This window comes from Hylobates moloch, unplaced genomic scaffold, assembly GCF_009828535.3.
Source record: "Hylobates moloch isolate HMO894 unplaced genomic scaffold, HMol_V3 SCAFFOLD_1, whole genome shotgun sequence".
Classification (NCBI taxonomy): Eukaryota; Metazoa; Chordata; class Mammalia; order Primates; family Hylobatidae; genus Hylobates; species Hylobates moloch.
In genome coordinates this window covers 63,718-82,197 of record NW_026652276.1, presented here as the reverse complement: position 1 = coordinate 82,197, position 18,480 = coordinate 63,718, and the positions used below count along the sequence as shown (strand labels likewise).

The 18,480-nt window shown below is 58.5% G+C and overlaps 1 protein-coding gene across 1 annotated transcript; it reads left to right on the top strand.

Annotated features, from left to right (window-relative positions):
- Positions 1 to 2,439: 2,439 nt before the first annotated feature.
- On the top strand, positions 2,440 to 6,858 carry RTP5 (receptor transporter protein 5 (putative)). The gene is made up of 2 exons (XM_032760852.2): positions 2,440 to 2,695; positions 4,504 to 6,858. The coding sequence occupies exons 1-2, from the start codon at positions 2,538 to 2,540 to the stop codon at positions 6,062 to 6,064; spliced, it is 1,719 nt and encodes a 572-aa protein (XP_032616743.1). The 5' UTR covers positions 2,440 to 2,537; the 3' UTR covers positions 6,065 to 6,858.
- Positions 6,859 to 18,480: the final 11,622 nt, after the last annotated feature.

Sequence of the window (18,480 nt, the reverse complement as noted above, 5' to 3'; positions counted from 1 at the left end):
TTTTCCCTGTGGTCCGATCTCCCACGCCCATCTCACCCTGTCTGGAGCCAGCCTTCGGGGAGGCTGGGCAGGGAGTGGGGTCAGAAGGCGTCTGCCCCAGGCCTGGGTCCTGGGGCCTGTCCTTGGAGGGACCACACATGCCTGGTGAGAGGCTCCCGTGGCCGGCTCCAGGCGGGCGCTGATCAGAAGGCCCAAGGAGGACCCTTCCACACGTTGCGGGGACCCGTGGATGCTGTGCACACTCTGCCTTATCCATCCCTGGCAAAGAAGAGGGTGCTCATGGCTGGCTGATTTGTGAGGGGGCCACATAAGCAGCTCTTACAGAGCGTGGCTTGTGGGTTTGGGAGACAGACAAATTGGCAGTCAGAGGCGTGGACAGGATGCCCTCTCTGCTGTCTGCCGCCCAGGCCTCTGGAGGTGTTCTGGGATGGGTCTAAGGAAGACTCAATTCTTGAGCGAATAATGCCCGGGCAACTAGCTCCCTGCATTTCATAAGGGCTGGAATTGCCATCCAAAAGTTATTTTGGGTGACTGTGGTCAGTCATCATTCCAAAGCTTTTCCCTAAACTCAGAGCCAGGTGTGGCCTCCAGGGCTGAGGAGCCTGAGAGGTGGGACTGGCAGGCAGGGCTGTGGCCCCAGCATGGCAGGGAAGCAGCCAGGAAACACTGGCTCTGGGGGGGCTGTGGTGGGAGGGGGTCCTCTGCGGGGGCCCTGTGGACGGAGGCTTTTGGAGGCAAGTGGACAGCAGGTGTCTCTTAGACCCCTGCAGGGGCACACAACCAGGACCCCAAGGGGCCCACACACGCACAGTGGCTCCGAGCCAACCAGCAAACCCCAGGACCTCAGGTGCAGCCCAGCGAGCGAGTTAGGATTGCTCCTGCCAGCTGTGTGATCATCCGCAGTGCCCGAGAACAGTGCCTGGAGACCACAGTGGCAACTGGCTTACTTCTCGTGTGAACAGGAAACCCAGAGGCAGGCGACCCTCTAGTGGTGTGACGACTCCATCTGTCACCACGGCCCCGGGCTCCTGCCTTCCTGCTCCTTGGGCTCACAGCCCTGTGCTCGAGGAGGGTCTAAGACAGGCTGGAGGGCGGCCATCATCCCAGCACTGATGGATAGAAGAAAATGAAGCTGGGATGGGACACGCGGGGCTTTCCCAGGCAGTCTGGCCCTGTATGGAGGCCCCTTCCCAGAGCACGTCCCAGTGGCTTCCTCTTCTATCTTGCAGTCACACCTAGCTGCAAGGCAGGAAGATGTCACAGGTTTGAAAGGGCCGAAAGGAAGGTTCAGAAATGAAAACTATGACCAGGCACTTGCTTGCCAGCGCTAGCTGCAGAGTGGACAGAGACGAGGAGGTAAGTGTGAAGTGGTAGAAAAATGAGAAGAGGTTGTTCAGTGTGCAGGGCAGAGAGAGGGCGAGATGGGAGCTGTGAGGAGAGCCGGGCGGCCCGGAGGCTCCCGGGGGCAGATCTGTGCTGAGGTTTTGCAGAGGGATCGGCTGGCTGTCTCCACCCCTGCACGTCCCGGCTCCTTCTCATCTCACCCTTTCTTGTTGTGCCGTGACAGGTGGCTGCCATTCACAGCAGTGCTGTTGAATCTCACAAATTAAACAACCTGAAAAGGTGTGAGAAGCTGGGCACACACATGAAGTGCTTATGTAAAGCTCAGAAGCTGCACAGCTAAAGGGCTTGGTGAGGGAGGCACCAAAGGTGTTGCAGCCTCAACATGGTCTGTGCAGGCACGGCCAGGCTGGTGGCACCTCTGCCAGGAGGGCAGGGGGTGGGGGTGGGGCCGCGGGCTGAAATCGGAGGGGAACAGGCAGAAGCTCTGGAGGCTGGCAGAGCGAGGTTCTGTTTCTTCCTCTAGGACGTGGAGACTTAAGACTTTAGAATAATTTGTGAAGCTCTGCATTTATGTTTTAGGCATTTTATGTAAATATTTTATGTTTCTCACTAGTAAAAAGTTTAAGAGAATACACCCACGGGACAATCTGCAATGATACACGTTCTATAAAGTTCTTCTCAGCCTTGTTTATGTGAAAAGCATTAGTGCTGTTTGCAGAGAGAAGCTGAGTGAATAAGTTACATGATAGCCACAAGCTGGAAAAATACCAAGTGTTCAGCAAGGGATGACTGTGGGCCACTGCTCCTGACGCACAGTAGAAAGAGAGGGCTGTGGATGATTCCTTGGTGCGATGTGTGAAAACACCCGGGCCTCTACCCGCACAGGTCTGGGGAGGCCCCTGCGTGTCCACAGGCCTGCCACGGCGCTGCCACTGCCACGGTGCTGCCACTGCCACGGCGCTGCCACTGCCATGGTGCTGCCACGGGGATGCTCTCTGGGGGGTGGGGTCATGGGAGATTGCATTGTATTGTATTTTTCCTTTCTGCTTCCCATTTCTCGGAGACAAATCTGGTTGCCATGGAGACCGTGCTGTTGTCAACGTGGCTGATTGGCCGGCGCCGGATGCGGGGACGTTTCCTTGGGCCCCCGGCGGGCGCAGCCCTCAGCCTGCACTGCGGAGCCAGGCGACAGCATGGACGGGGCTGGGGCAGACACGTGGGCCAGCACCTTCACCCTGGCCATGGCCGAGAGGAAGCCCCAGGACGTCTGGGTTCTGCTACCTGAGCACAGCCTGGTCCCAGGATGCCTGGACGGCGGTGGTGTCCAATACCTGCTGGTGGGACTCTCGAGGTGCGGCCAGAGGCTGGGGACCCTGGGAGAGGCAGGGGGCTGAAGGTGCTTTTCCACGGGACCTTGGGTGGTCCCAGAGGCTGGGTGGGGCTGTCGGGCCTCAACTTGTCCCGGAGACCGGAGGGTGGGGCTGGGTGCTCCTTCTCCCGCTTGAGCCCCTGCCTCACCATGCTGGGCACACGGCTGCTGACGCAGGGGTCCTGGGGAAGACATGGCGGGTGCCTCATGGAGAGTTTGGTTTCCCTCACTCGGCTCCTGGGGCCAGCGCTGCCCTTGGACACAGGCTCATCTCCTGTTTCCATGGCACTGCCGTGGCCTTGCAGCCATCAGTGCTGACAGGTGGGCCCTGGGGCGTGCCGGAGCCTGTGTTCACCACCTGGCCCTGTGCTGCAGACAGCGGGGTGCTCGGCCCTGATTGGGGATCTGGGGTGGCTGTGGGTCGCATGTGAGCCTCATAGGCCATCGTCATGGTTGTGGTGCTGTCAGCGCAGCAGGGCGGGCGCCATGCGCTTCTCCACCTGGCAAGGCATCCACAGCTCTGCCGGGCGCCAGCCGGGAGGGGCGCAGGGCAGCTCCACAGCCTCGCAGATGCCCAGCCTGACAGGCCCCCAGGCTGCTGGCTGGTCAGTCCCTCTGTGGAGACACCCTGGGCAAAGGGGGTTTCGTCCTGCCCTTTGACGCAGCTCCTCAGTGCCTTGAGACCCCTGGAGCCAGGTGTGTGCAGAATCCCAGCTTTTTCAGAAGTTGGGAAAGTAATAACCCGTGCTGGGGGTCTGAGAAGTGTGGGGAAGCACATCACTGTTCCCACAGCCAGGGGGAGGTGGTTCTGAGCGGCTCCCAGCTGGCGGGAGAGAACCGAGGACGGCTGCCCCAACATGCAGCCGCAGCGCCTGTGGCTTTGGCTCCTCAGTCCTGTTTAAATAAAGTCAGCAGTTCAGTTCCTCCAGCACAAACGTGTCCATGGGCTCTGTGGCCAGTGTGGTTGGAGGCTGCAGGCAGGGCAGTGTGGCTATAGAACATTCTGTCATCCGGAAAGTTCCACTGCGTGGAACTGAATCAGAGCCTCTCACTCATGCAGGGTTTCCTGAAGCTCACAGCTGCTTGTGTGACTAGCAAATGGTCACCGGTCTGATGACCGCCGTGGACAAGCCAACCCCTCCCAGTGCTGTCCCCAAATCTCCCCTCTCCTGGTGACGCCCAGCAGGGCTGCCCGGGCCATGACCACAGGCCTCCACGATATCCTTCCCCTCAGCTGGCAGGCGACCTCCTGGATGGCCTCCTCTCAGTCAGGACAGGGACCCTGACTTGCTGAACCCCCAGGGACAGCCCCCACATGCATGCTTTTCCCCTCCTAAGTGTGTCGGCAGGCCTGCCTCTTCCTGTGTTAACCCCAACTCACAAAACACCAGCAGAGCCACGCAGGCGGCAGGCTGCCGACACCTCACGGAGGCCAGGCTGGAGCGGGCTTTGTTGAAAAACTGCTGAGAGGAGGTTTGCTTTGCTTCTCAGCGCTCCACATGAGGGGGCTGCAGGCTAGTGTGCATGGGTCTGCTTTCGCCTGTGTGTGGCTGAGGGGTTGGTGGTTTCAGAGCCTCAGCACAGGCAGGAGCAGGTGCTAAGCTGCCTTGGCCGCGGCCCTGGGTGGCTGGTGGGTGAGGTTTGAGGTTTGAGGTTTGAGTGTGGGATGTGAGGCAGGGGGCAGCGAGGCGCTGGGGTCGGATGGGCAAGGAGGCCACAGAGCAGAGTGCGAGGGACGGCTGTGGGGCCTCTTTCTCCTGCACTCACAGACACTTCTTTCCCCCCTGCAGGCTCCAGTGCAGTCACTGTCCGGGGACCTGGGACTCGGCCCACGTGCACGTCCTCTTCCACCTGTGGTGGGACAGGACCAGCCGCCGGGGGCTGGTGAAGATGCGTATCTGGGGCCAGCGGTGCGGGCTGTGCCCTGCGCCCGGGGACTGCCAGGTGAGGCCCCCGGGCGAGCAGCCCTTCCTCAGCAGGCTGGTCTTGCACATCCTGCAGGACTGCTACGGGGATGGCCTCGGCCCAGCCCGGCACCCCAGGGAGGCCTATGAGGGCTGCTGTGAGGCCTGTGAGCTGGGGGTCTGCTTCCTCCAGAAGGCCCCAGACCCTGCCTGGAGCGCCAACACCACAAAAGGCAACTTCCCCGCCATGGCCTGGGATGGCACTGGCGCCGTCTCCAGGGGCAAACCGCTGCCCACCCCTGGCGACGACCTCGGCGAGGGTGGCGGTGTCATCGCCATCCCCTTCTCCCTTGTGGGCACCAGCAATGACCAGGTGCCTGCCGCTGAGGGCTCTGCCACCCCTGCAGGGGCCTCTCTCCCTGTGACCGGCAGCCTTGGGGCCCTGCTCATCGGCCGGGGTTCCATCTACCTGTCTGGGGATTCTGTGGCCGTGCCTGGGGGCAAAGGCTTCCCGGTGGCCATTGGAGACCCCCTCCTCCACGGCCCCAGCCTCCTCGGCAGCAGCATCCAGACCTTCGAGCTCGAAGGCTTCCTCTTCAAGGGCCGGGGCTCCCTCTGCAGCCCCGTGTGCGTGGCGCAGGGCTGGGGCCCCATCTCCCTCAACAATGGCCTCGTCCCTGCGGGGAGACACACGCCCACCGTGTTCTACTGTGTGGGCCTCTCGGCCAGCGGGGAGGGCTCCCTCACCTTCCCCTCCTCCCTCACCAGCATCTTCACCAACACCCTCTCGGAGGCCACCGACGGCCCTGTGGCCACTAAAGAGGCCTCCATCACCTTCCCCTTCATCTTTACTGATGTCAAGGATGCCGTTGCTGAGGTGGCTGAAGGCAACGGGAAGGAAGGAGGCGGCCAGGGCCTCGCCCCTGCGGGTCACGACCCCCTGCCAGAGACCAGTGCTGGCGGCCTCCCCTCCCAGGTCAAGGGCTCCCTTGCACCCTCCTTCCCTGTTGATGTCCAAGGCACAGATTCCTTTACTGACATCGCTGAAGGCAAAGAGAAGGAAGGTGGCCTGGTCACCGCGGGTCACGACGCCCCTCTGGGGGCCAATGCCGAGGGCCCCATCACGGTTAGTGAGGGCTCCATCACCATCCCCTTCTCAGTCTTCGATGTCATAAAGCGCAAGGGCGGTGGCCACGTTGCCTACGGCCCCCAGGGCAATGGCTGCGTCTCCCAAGGCTATTACCAGAGGAGGCGGCTGAGGTCCAGGTTCCACAAGGCCCGCTGTGGGTGCCGCCGGGAGGAAGACGAGCGCCCTGGCCGCGCCTGCCGCAGGCTGCACGCCGAGCCCTACGAGGACTTCTGGATCTGGGTGTCCATGACCGTGTGCGTCTTCTGGCTGATGTGCATGTGTCGGCTGAACCCCGGGATCTACCCGCAGCAAGTGTGACGCCCCGAAGTTCAGGCAACCCTCGCCTCCGAGATCCCGCCTCGCCTCTGGGACCCCGCCCCCGCCCCCGAGACCCCCCCCCCCCCCCCCGCCCCCGCCCCCCCCCCGCCTCCGAGGCCCCGCCCCCGCCTCCGAGGCCCCGCCCCCGCCTCCGAGGCCCCGCCCCCGCCCCCGAGACCCCGTCTCACCTCTGAGACCCCACCCCGCCTCCGAGACCCCGCCCCCGCCAGCAGCCCAGTCCCTCCTGTCTCTTGCCCCTGGTGGTTTTGTGGGTCTGCCCTGAGCTGTTCCTGTGTGCTCCAGCCTCTTCCTGTGTGTGTAACTCCAATAAAACCAAGCAAAGCCAGCCACGCAGCCCTCCACCCAGGGGAGGTTTCCAGGCCAGAGAAACCTGGGCCGGCCCTTCTGTCCCTCCAACCTGCAGGGGCCCCTCACGCCCACCGCTTCTTCCCCTGGGGAGAGCTCCCTCTTGGGGATTCCGAATTCCTGGCCATGTGTGGCTCCTGGGATAGGACAGGAAGCTTTGGCTCAGGCTCCGTGTCAGGTGCAAATTAACCTCCCTCCTGTGTGGACCCAGGGGGCTTGTGGAAGAGGCCACTTACCTCTCTCCAGGAAAGACTCAAGCCCCCGCTGACACTGGCCTGTCACGCCCTCCCTCTTCCCTCCAGCCTTAGTGTAGCCTCGGGAAGGATCTTGGCACCTCTCATCCAGAGGGTGGGGGGCCACGGTGGGGCTCTGAGCCTGTCTGGGTTTGAGAAATTCTATCCATTGCTGATGACAGAAAACTCTCCTGTTACTCAAAGCCACACACTGGATTTTCATTTTAAAAGAGCCCTGTTTCCATTTCCTAGGGGCGGGGGTGTTGGGATACCTGGCTGTCCCAGCCAGGTGGGGGCCTGACAGTGGCAGTGTCTGGGTCCGACTGTCCGGCCTGTCAGGCAGGGTCAGCCCTGAGGGTCCTGGGAGGTTGGGAACTGCCTGGGGAGACCCTGGGGTCTGCGACTGGGGAAGCCCTGCCCTGTAGAAAGGGGAGGCCACGTCCAGGGCCCCTGGTGGGGAGGGGTCCAGCCCGGAGATTCTGCCTGCCAGGCTGGCCTGGACCCCTGGGGTGTGCGGGGGAGGCATGGCGGGGGGGGTTCTCCCACACAGCTGTGGTGGGCTCGGATGCAGGTGGTGCGGGGGCTTCAAGGGGAAGCAGCAGAACCTCTGGTCCCAACCCAGCACCCTCTGCTTACGGGGCATGGATGGAGACCCCAGTGGCCCCAGGAGGCTCCACCCTGCACAGAGGCTGGAGACAGCAGCCAGCCTGCAGGTGACATGGATGAGGGTCCAGGAGAAACCCGAATCCAGGGCCTCAGGGCCCAACTGCAGGGACAGGGGTCCCAGGAGAAACCCCAATCCAGGGCCTTGGTGGCCCAACTGCAGGGACGAGGGTCCCAGGAGAAACCCCAATCCAGGGCCTCAACTGCAGGGACGAGGGTCCCAGGAGAAACTGGAATCCAGGGCCTCAGGGCCCAACTGCAGGGACGGGGGTTCCAGGAGAAACCCCAATCCAGGGCCTTGGGGGCCAATTGCAGGGATGAGGGTCCAGGAGAAACCCCAATCCAGGGCCTTGGGGGCCAACTGCAGGGATGAGGGTCCCAGGAGAAACTGGAATCCAGGGCCTCCGGGGCCAACTGCAGGGACGAGGGTCCCAGGAGAAACCCCAATCCAGGGCCTCGGGGGCCAACTGCAGGGACGAGGGTCCCAGGAGAAACCCCAATCCAGGGCCTCGGGGGCCAACTGCAGGGACGAGGGTCCCAGGAGAAACTGGAATCCAGGGCCCCGGGGGCCAACTGCAGGGTGGCAGGAGCCCTACACGCCGACTCAGAGGGGCCAGGCCAGCCTCGTCCTGGGATGGGTTTTGGGAATCTGCTTTCCTCTAGTGGGGCACGGGCGCTGGGGGCCTCCTGGGTGGGCAGCTTGGCCGCCTCAGGCCGACAGCAGGTGCCCCTCCCCACCCCTTCTGCCCAGCACTATGGGGTGGTGGTCTCAGGGGCTGTGGGCAGGGAATCACAGGAGCACCTGGGGCCCCAGGCAGGGAGCACAAGGCCCTGACCTTGCCCTTCTCCCATCGCCTGCCAGGCCACCTCTGGCTGGGAGCTTGCTGGGGCCCAGAGGGTGGGTGCGTTCTGGGGCCCAGGGCAGGGAGGGCGCAGGGAGGCTCTGTGTTCTGGATCCACGCCCCTGCCCTCAGCGCCACCCACGCCAGGAGCCTGTGCACAGGTGTCCCCGTATGAGCACAAGAGGGGCCACCCTGCAGTGACCTTGCTTGGTCACATGGCTACTAAAATGTGGCCACCGAAGAGGAAGAAGGGAAGGCTGGCACCTTCACTACAACCCACCCAGCTCAGCCTTCAGGATGGCTCCCAGCCCACCCCTGCCGTCGGGCAGCTCCCAGCATCTGACCCTGTCAGGACACAGGACATGACTGTCACCTGGGACCCCCTTCCCTGCAGGCCCTGGGGGCAGGGGGGGCAGCCTCAGCAACGGTGGGAGACCCCCACCTCTCCCAAGGGGCTTCCTTTCGTCTGCCTCGGGGCTGCCCAGACACTCCAGCCCTCGGGGTCCTTCCGCACCCTGCCAGGGGGCCCTGAAGGCTGCAGGTGCCCGCCCATCCTGGAAGAACCCCCTCAGGGCTTCCAAAGGCACCCGGGATCCCTCAGCTCCCCGGCCACCGCTCAGCTCCCTGGCCTGCTTGACCCCAACTGATCCCCACCCCACTCCCCGACCTCCCCAGGGCCCCTATCCCGCCCTTCGCCCCCTACTTCCTTCCTGGTGCTTCTTTCCTACCCCTCCCCAGACCCTCCTTTCTCGGTCCTCCCAGCCCCCTCCCGGTCCCTCTCCCCTCCTCCTGTCCCTCTCCAGCGCCCCTCTTTCTCTCTTCCCCTCCCCTCCCCTCCCCTTCCTCTTTCCCCCTTCCCCCCTCCCGCCCCCCCCCCCCCTCCTGCCCCCCCCCCCCACCCCATCCCTCTCCTCGCTCCCCTCCCTCTCCCGGCCCACTCCGCGCTGTCCTGCGGCGCCCCCGTGTGGCCGCTGTGGGGGAAGAGCAGACCCCGTTGTCGTGGGAGTCCTGGGAGGGCGTGGATCTCTGGGGCCGCTCCCTTGTCCTCATTGCTGTTGAACTGCTTCTCGGCTTAATCAGATGAGTTGTTAAAACTAACAGACTACCCATCATCAGCATTGTTACTATTGGTTTCATTAGTAATTGTATTTATTTAATTAATTGTTACATTCTCTAGTAAAAATGGGAGCTAAGGCAATGCATGCACTCCCCGGTGTGCGGCTCACCGCTGTGAAGGCAAATGCGGTACTGTGAGTGCTGAATGCACCGCCATGGTCGCGGGAACGCCCAGGCACAGACATCAGCTCAAAAGCCAAGGGCAGGCCTGGGGTTCACATGCCAGGCAGCAAGCTGAACTCTCACCCTGAGCCCACACCTGAGCCCTCATCTGAGGCTGCACCTGAGCCCACACCTGAGCCCTCATCTCAGGCTGCACCTGGGCCCACACCTGAGCCCTCATCTCAGGCTGCACCTGGGCCCACACCTGACTCCACACTGGAACTTTAGCCTAAGCCTACATCTGAGCTCTCGCCTGAGTCTTCTATATGGGTTGAGTGGCCAGGTTGGACCTAATTAAATATGAGGTAGCAGTAACGACTTTAGGCAACTGAATTAATAGTAGAGATATTTAATATCAAAGTCAAAGAAGATGAAGGGCAGACACATTTTTAATGTAATTGCTATTAGTTCAGCCAAAGTTGAGGGGACTCAAAGTGTGAATAATTTTCTGACTTAAGGTACATTTCCTAGTGATGGGGGTCAGCTCATACAGGGTCAGATGTGGTTCCTGCTGTAACCAAGTCCACCCAGAGCATGTGAGGTTGAGCACAGGCTTAGGGTTCCCTGAGAGGGTCTGGCGAGAACTCTGACAGCAGCTCCCATCACCCTGCGGAGGATAAAGCGAATGCTGCTCTAAGTGTCTTGGGTCTGTGCTGATTTATGTAACTACCTGTTGCAGGGTTGGGTTAGGATCCGGTTGGTTACCCTGGACACTGGGTATTCAGGTGGACAGGCAGGCCTTGGCCTTGGACAATGACTAGCTAGGGTGAGCTGGGGCTGCTTTACCCGCAGCTGTGGCGAGGGGAGCGGGAGGCCAGGGAAGTCCCCAGGAGGAGTGGCCACACGGTGATCCGGGCCCCAGGCTGGCTGGTAGGTGGAGGGTCACACCACCTGGGTCTCAGTGAGGTCCTAGCTGGAGCAGAGGTTCGGGGATCTCCTTCCCTTTCCTTCTGGGGCCTGGGACTTTGCACCTCTGTACAGGAGAGGCAGCAGAGGGCTGGGGTCCTGGCGATGCCTCCACTCTGCCTCCCAGCCTTTGGGGAATGTCTCCACCTGTTATGGCAAGTGTCCCTGTTTGCCTGGGACTTTGGGGGCTAAATTGGAGTGCTTTCTCTTTTTCCCCAAGTTCTCCAGCACACTTAGAAGCATCTGCCCACCCAGCTACACCCCTAAAATTTTCCCTTGATGCCCAGGGCCAGGCATCCTCTGGGCACTTGATTACAGATGTCTGCAGGTGACAATCTGAGTGCCTGTATGCTACTCCTGTGGGCAACTAGCACCCTGGTACCCCTGGGAACAGAGCGTGAATGCCTTTAAAGCTAGTTGGAGCAGAGAACCAATTCCAGACACCCAGAGACATTTAGATAACTCATTACTAGGGTCCTGGCCCTGGGATCACTCCCAGGACTAGTTCTGTGTCTGTCCAGGTGTGATCCAGGAGTGCAGTGAGGGATGTGGATGTGGGATTGGCACAGGACTTTCACCAGCAGAAGAAAGGAAGGGAGAGGAGGGGAAGACAGGGCAGGGTAGCAGAGGGGAGGGGAGAGGGGAGCAGTCTTTCCAGCTGGGGCTGGCCCAGGCTGCTGGGGTCATTTGGGAAGAAAAGGTGATTTGGAGTCCGGGAGACTGAGGGTGCCCTCGGGCCAACATCTGAGGAGAGTGACAGGGGTTTCCTCGCTCCACAGCCCCAGGTGGCCTTGGTGGGTGCAGGCAGAAAATGACCTTTTCAAGTCCAGTTCCAACCCAGAGCTGGTTCCTAGACCCAGCGCCGATCAAGGGGCACCAGGGAGGCAGCAGAGGTTTCTGCAAATCCAGTGTAGAGTGACTGCCAGACACCCCACATCCTTTTCTCAGCAGACTGAAGGCCATCCCACATTTGGAGGAGCCCGGGTGAAGCACCTGGGGAAGACCCTCAGCCCTGGGAGGGTCCCTCCAGCGGTGAGCAGGTGGGCTGCCCCTCAGAGTGCGGCTCATTTCGATGGAAGTTTTATAAAATAAGAAAAGGCGCCCTATAAGCACCCCTTTGGGAGCCTTGTGTCACCCCCAAACATATAACTCGCTTCCAGGTCAGAAGTAGTGAAATGACCATTGCCAATGCAAATGGAACTGCCTTACGACACATGGGGGAGGTTAGGGCCTGCTGTGGGCCTTATGGTGGGCCCCGAGGAACCCCGCACACCTGTGCCCACCTCCCAGGTCATCGCTGGGCCGCCTCTGTCCCCGGGGAGGCTCTGCCTCGGGGAGCCCTCTTCCCATGCTCCCAGCAATGACTTCCAGGCCTCCCTCAGCATCAAGAGGAGCCACGTCTTCTCCTTGTGACCCAGCGGTATAATTCACCCTAAATAATGGCAGAATGGGCTGTGTGTAGTCTTTAAAAGTCAAAACAATTTTGTACACAACAGGAGTCATTCAGCGGTGGCTAACACTGCCCTGACCTGTGTGGGCGCTGGGCTCCAAGGTGGACCTCCGCACGCATGGGGTTAACTACACCCCCATGACCATTCCTGGCAGGAGGGGCGGGACAGAGGACTGCGTTATGTTTCTCCTAAAAGAAAATCATAAAAGTCACACACTCCAGGTGCCACACTTATTATGGAGGGAGGGAAAGCAGATGAGCGGGCGGGAAGACTAGCGGGCTTGCCACGCCCAGGCAGCGCTGGTCGGGTTTCAACTTCCTCCGCCACTTCCTTTTTCTCTGTGCATTCTCAGTGACGCGGGGCACAGCTCTGCCCGGGGGCCTCCCAGAGTCCAGCTGGACCCCACACTGGGTCAGCCCTGGTGCGGAGGAGGCCGCTCTGGGTGGGCACGGCGGGGGGGGGGGGGGGGGGGCGGGCGCGCAGGGGGGGGGGGGGGGGGGGGGGGCGCCGGGGGGGGGGGGCCGGGGGGGGGGGGGGCCACGAGCGTGGAGACTGAGAAGGTGGCGTGGTCACACGTGTGAGGGGCTGGGCAAGAGGCGTGGCCGTGTGTGCGGGGGCTGGACGGGGGCGTGGTCATGTGCGAGGAGGCTGAACAGGGGGCGTGACCACGTGTGAGGGGGCTGGGCCGGGGCGTGGCCACACGTGTGCTGGCTCTGCTGTGGGCTTCCTTCCCTTCCTGTGCAGGTGGTGGTGCCCTCTGCGCCTTCACTGGGGCCCAGCCAAGTAACTGAATCCAGTCAGGAGCAAGGGCAGACGCTGGCACAGGTCCTGCCACTGTCCCCAACCTGGGTTTCAACACAGCTGAGGCCTGGCATAGTTTTTCTGGGCGCCTCTGGCTGTCTCGGTCTGAAAGGTGGGACAGATGCAGCTGGGGCCTCCCGGGTGCAGTGTGGGTGGCTCCTGGCCGGGGAAGTGAGAAGCCCTCCGTGCAGTGTCTCTGAAGCAGCCCCAGGCCAAGGCTGTGGCGTGCTCGGTGGTGCTGTAGGCCCAAGATGTTTATGGGTCGAGGGTCCCCCGGGCTGGGATTCTGATCCCTGGTGAGAGGTGGGTGGGAGGAAGTCCAGACGTGTCCTGAGTGGCCATTCCTTACAATGAGGTGACACCGCCTCTCCAAACACGTGACGTGGCTGGAAGCAGATGCTGCTGTCTGGTTCTCCCTCCTCTCCGTCCCTGCCTGGGACATGTGGATCTCACCCCCAGCCACTTTCTTCTGGCCTCTGTCCCCCTGCCTGGGACACGTGGACCTCACCCCCAGTCTCCTTCTCGCCTCTACCCCCTGCAGGCGCGGCCAGGTCACAGTCACCAGAAGTTTGGCAGATCTCAGTGAGGCGTTAGTTTGCTTTTCCTTGTGACGGGTGAGTTGAACACCCTTTCATGACTGTATTGATCACTGTGTACCTTCTTTGTTGAAATGTTGTCAGTATTTAAAGTCACAAATCTTTCTCTAAGACTATGCTACAATTTTTGTGTAATATTTTGATGGATATTTGAAGTAAGTGCTAATTTTCTTTGGATTTCTTCTTTGACCCATGCTTTATTTAGGAGAATCTCTTTACTTATGTATTTATTTTTTAAACCTCCATTCTGAGAAGCATATTTAGAAGAGTATTGCCCACTTTCCAAATATGTGGAGAGTCTAAAAGGGATCTTGCTATTACTGATTTAATTCCATTTTGATCAAGGAACAAACTGCAGGATCTCACTTTTAAAAATTACGGAGACTTATTCTTACTGTTTAACATAAGCCCTATCTTCGTAAATGCTCTGTGTACACTCAAAAATTACGTGTGTTCTGCAGCTGTGGGGTGGGATGCTCTCCAAGAGTTACTGAGGTGCAGCTGATTGACAGTGCTCTTTAAACCCGCGAATCCTTCCTGTCCCGTCTGCTGTGCTTGCAGTCCCAAGAGAGTTGTTACATCTCCAACTAGGAGAGTGAATTTCTCTATTTTTCAGTTCTGTCCGTTTTTACTTCGTGTTTTTTGAAACTGTTATTATCTTTTTAGGCATTTAGGATTTTTCTGTGATCCTGATAGTGGCTGACCGTGGTGTCATCATGGAATGTCCCTCTTTATCTTCAGGGGTGCTACCTGGTCTAATGTGAGTGTCCCAGGGCTGCTTTCTTATGCACAGAATTGGCGCTGTGTATCTTTTCTTTTTTTTTCTTTTTGAGACAAAGTCTCGCTCCATCGCCCAGGCTGGAGTGCAGTGGTGCGATCTCAGCTCGCTGCAAGCTCTGCTTCCCGGGTTCACGCCATTCTCCTGCCTCAGCCTCCCGAGTAGCTGCAACCACAGGCACCCGCCACCACGCCTGGCTAATTTTTTTGTATTTTTTTTTAGTAGAGACGGGGTTTCACCGTGTTAGCCAGGATGGTCTTGATATCCTGACGTTGTGATCCGCCTACCTTGGCCTCCCAAAGTGCTGGGATTACAGGCATGAGCCACCATGCCTGGCCACTTTTTTCCTTTTTTTTTTTTTTTGAGGCAGGGTCTCACTCTGTTGCCCAGGCCGGAGTGCAGTGGCACCATCTTGGCTCACCACAGCCTCGACCTCCTGGGCTCAAGTGATCCTTCCACCTCAGCCTCTAGAGTAGCTGAGACCACAGGGGCGCACCACCACACCAGGCTAATTTTTTTTGTATTTTTCAAATTCCTTTTTTTTTTTTTGAGACGGAGTTTCACTCTTGTTGCCCAGGCTGGAGTGCTCTGGCGCGATCTTGGCTCGCTGCAACCTCCGCCTCCTGGGTTCAAGTAATTCTCCTGCCTCAGCCTCTCCAGTAGCTGGGATTACAGGCACATACCACCATGCCTGGCTAATCTTTTTTTGTATTTTTAGTAGAGACAGGGTTTCACCGTGTTGGCCAGGCTGGTCTTGAACTCCTGACCTCAGGTGATCCGCCTGCCTCAGCCTCCCAAAGTGCTGGGATTACAGGTCAAACTCTTAGACTCAAGTGATCCTCACTCTTGTGCCTCCCACAATGTTGAGACCACTCCTGGCCCACTGTGGATCTTTTTCTATCCTTTAGACACCCAACCTGTCTTTGTATCTTAAGTGGGTGTCCGTAGATGGAGTTGGGTCTTGGTGAAAATCCCTGCTTTGCACGTGGAGTTTCTCCATTTGCAATTCCTGTAATGATTGATGAAGTTGCTGTAGATCCCCCATCTTGCTACTTGTTTTCTAAGTGTCTTATCTTGTCATTTGTTTTTTATTTGTCATCTTTTTGTTCCTTTGTTCCTCCATTCCTGCCTTTTCTGGGTTAATTGAAATTTTTTAGTACTTCGTTTTACACCTCTGTTGGCCTTTTAGCTGTGCCTCTTGGTATTACCATTTTTAGTGGTTATTCTAAAAACAACAAAATGAATCCTTAATTTATCAGTCTATTCACGTCACACAAAATGTGGGAAACTTGTAACAGTGTAATTCCTCTAACCCTTCCTGTTATAGTTGCCATATGTTTAACTTCTACCTACATTACAAACTCCGTAACACAATGCTACTTTTGCTTTAGACAATCTTTTGAATAAATTAAAGTTAACTTTTTAAGAAATTAACTGTCGGTTGGGTGTGGTGGCTCATGTTTGTGATGCCAAAATTTTAGGAGGCAGAGGCAGGAGGATTGCTTGAACTCAGGAGTTGGAGACTGCTTTCGGAAACACAGTGATACCTCGTCTATTAAAAAGAAAAGAAACTAGCCTGGTGTGGTGGTGCGCACCTGTAGTTTCAGCTGCTCGGGAGGCTGAGGCAGGGGGATCCCTGGAGCCCAGGAGGTCAGGCCGCTGTGAGCCATGGTCATTTTCCTCCCCATCTCCCCTGTCCGGCCCCCACACAACTCCTTCTCTGTTGCCCCAGGCCAACCCCACCCCTGGTGCTGTGCCCTCCTCTCACTGCCGTCCTTGTTTCCCCCGAGCTCCGCCTCCTATGGTGGCAGAGGGGGAGGGGGAGGGTGGGAAGCATGGCTCACAGTCGGCTCCATCACAGTGGCCCTGTATTTGTCCAGTTTCACAGCCATTTGCTAGAGGAACGCTGGTCCAGCACTGGCTACCCTGTCACGGCAGGGGTGACCTCTTACCAGCCTAGCAGCCCAGAGGCGCCCCAGGTGGGGAGATGGCAGGTGGACACCGGGTCCCGCATGTTATGGCAGTGAAGCCTGCAGCCCGCCAGAGCTGCGACAGCAGAGAAACAGGCTGCGAGTATAAACGTGGAATTGCTGTGAGCCATGGCGCCAGCAGCATGTGCTGCAGAGACATCCAATCAATTAGCCCCTCCGTGCTGGGTGGGTGAGGCATTGCTGTGCGTGCACCATTCAAGAGCTCACGGGGAGAGAAATGCAAACTCCTCTGGGGGCCCCAGGGTGGATTGCACCACTCAGCACATTCTATCGAGTGCCTTTCCCCGCAATGTGTGCTTTCTGAGGCTGTAATTTTGAGTGTGTCTTTCAAGGCTGCAGCCCTTAAGCAGCACCGCCTGGGTGTTCAGCTGGATAATCCTGTAAATGAAGTTTGCGTGGTTTAACTGCTCACAGCAGCAGGTGGGAGCTCGGGTGGTGGGGAGCATCTGGGGTTTCGAGGAGTCTGAGCCTGTGTGCAGTGCTGCAGGCTGTGGACGGGTTACGCGGGTGCTGGTCTTTAACGAGAGGACCTTCAGAGAGAGGCAACAAAACCGCATGTGAGGCAGAAATGAAGCCTCCGAGTTGTATTGGAAGAGCTGCTGTCCATGCAGCCACTGCCCCCTAAATACTCTGTGAGGGTCCTGGCTCCAGACCATCTGTCCATCGTCTTGGGAGCAGCCCATGCCAGCCACGTTGTCCTCCAGGCTTCTCTGCACAGACCTGGCTGCTGCGGGGTGCAGGGCTTGCTGGTTGCACGTGTGCGCTCCACCTCTCTTTCACATGTGCGTTTTCTGTAACACTCAGGACAAACCCGTGAACTAGAACTCAGGTCCCCTGTTGAATTGGAGTTGGCCTGAGAAAGATCTTGGAGGATTAAGGCAGAGCTTTGCTCTGGGTCTGCCTCCAGGAAGGTATGTGAGTCTCCACAGGGGCTGTGCCACAGAAGCCCCCCACAGCTTTTGGAACCCCAGAGCCCTTCACTGCACATTTGCCCTGTAGCCTCAGTCTCCAGGGACCTGGCAAAGCCCCAGCGTCAGCTTTTATGTTCTTTTGCATCACCGTGTCCTCTGCCTCTCTATGAATGAGTTTATCAGGCCTCATCCTTGGGGAGTGAGGTGGGGGCAGGTGGCAGACCTCGGGGCCAACAGAGAGTCATTAAGTAATCTCATAGTAAACGTGGCCTGGAGTCTTGTTTTTCAGATGGAAAAGGGAAAATTGGGCAAAGTTCGCAGGGGAAAAATACCAAGTTTTGTGGTGGTTGTGTTGATGGAGGGGATTGAGCTGAATCCGAGAAGCAAGTACATTTGAGGCTTGGCTGCCACACGCACGGACACTGCAGAGAATGAGGAAAAATGTCTGGCTGTGTTTTCTTTCCTCTGCACAAAAGAATAATTGCTTTTGTTTACGGATTTTCTGAAATGTCCTTCCAATTCCATTGCCCCTGAATTATGAGCTGTGCCAGCTTGTGTGCAACAAATGGGTCTTATTGAACACAAATACATGGGTGCTGAGCGTCTTTCAAAGAGGAGGCATCAGGGAGCCTCCTTCGGTCTCCTGCCAGGAGGCTGCTTCTCGAGATCCAGACCTGCCTGGGCTGCTTCAGGGGCCTCCCTGCCCTTCCCGGTGTGGCAGATCTGTGCCCACAGCAACGCATCCCCCGCACCTGCACCACCGCTTTTTCTGAGGCCCAGTGTTGATCTCTTTGTGGCCCCAGTGAGGACATTTTTGAGGCTTCGTGATCTCTGTAGGATGCTGTCCAGGCCCATGCACACAGCAGGTGCATCCGTGAGGCACACCTCATATCTTAGCACTGCTGTGCTGTGATGCAAGTCCTCAGGGAGCTCGGCTCCACACTGTCACTCAGGGATCCAGCAGCCCCTTCCACCTGTGGTGCTGCCCTCCTCTGGTTTGGCGTCCTCTCCCTTCAGTACACAGCTGGGGAGGAAAGTGAAGAGGCTGTTGCGAGGGCCTTATGAGCCAGGGCCAGGAGCGGACCGCATCACCCCTGCCCACGTTTCTTGGCTAGAACTAGCTATGTGGCCAAGGCAAACCCCCGAAGTGGAGGATGCAGGCAGCGCCCGCCTCTCTCTCTCTCTCTGTCTGCCATTTGCCCCTCACCCCCACCCACCTGACCACCTGCGCCCCCCAAGGAGGCTGCCTCAATGCCTTTCAGTAACCCACTTCTATTGTGCAAATTCCACTCTGAAGAGCATTTCCTCTTCAGAGCGACTGCCCGAGAAAACTGGATAATCGCGCCTTTTTCTGTGTTTCTGTGGTTCTTTTATAATCCCGGTTTTAAAATCTAAAATAGTGCATGCTGGTATTTGCTTTTTAGGGTTGTAGAAGGAGGTTAACAAGGTACCACAAACCGGATGGCTCAAAACAGCAGATACTGACTGTCTCACGGTTCTGGAGACCAGAAGTCTGAAACAAAGAGGTGGTGGGGTCGGTTCCCTCCGGAGGCTCTGAGGGGGATGCGGTGGCTCTGAGGGGGATGCGGTGGCTTTGAGG

Excerpts from the sequence above, each read along its gene's own strand:
- RTP5 (XM_032760852.2), top strand. The coding sequence starts at position 2,538 with ATGGACGGGGCTGGGGCAGACACGTGGGCCAGCACCTTCACCCTGGCC. Across the intron at positions 2,696-4,503 it reads CTGCTGGTGGGACTCTCGAG|GCTCCAGTGCAGTCACTGTC; the intron begins GTGCGGCCAGAG and ends TCCCCCCTGCAG.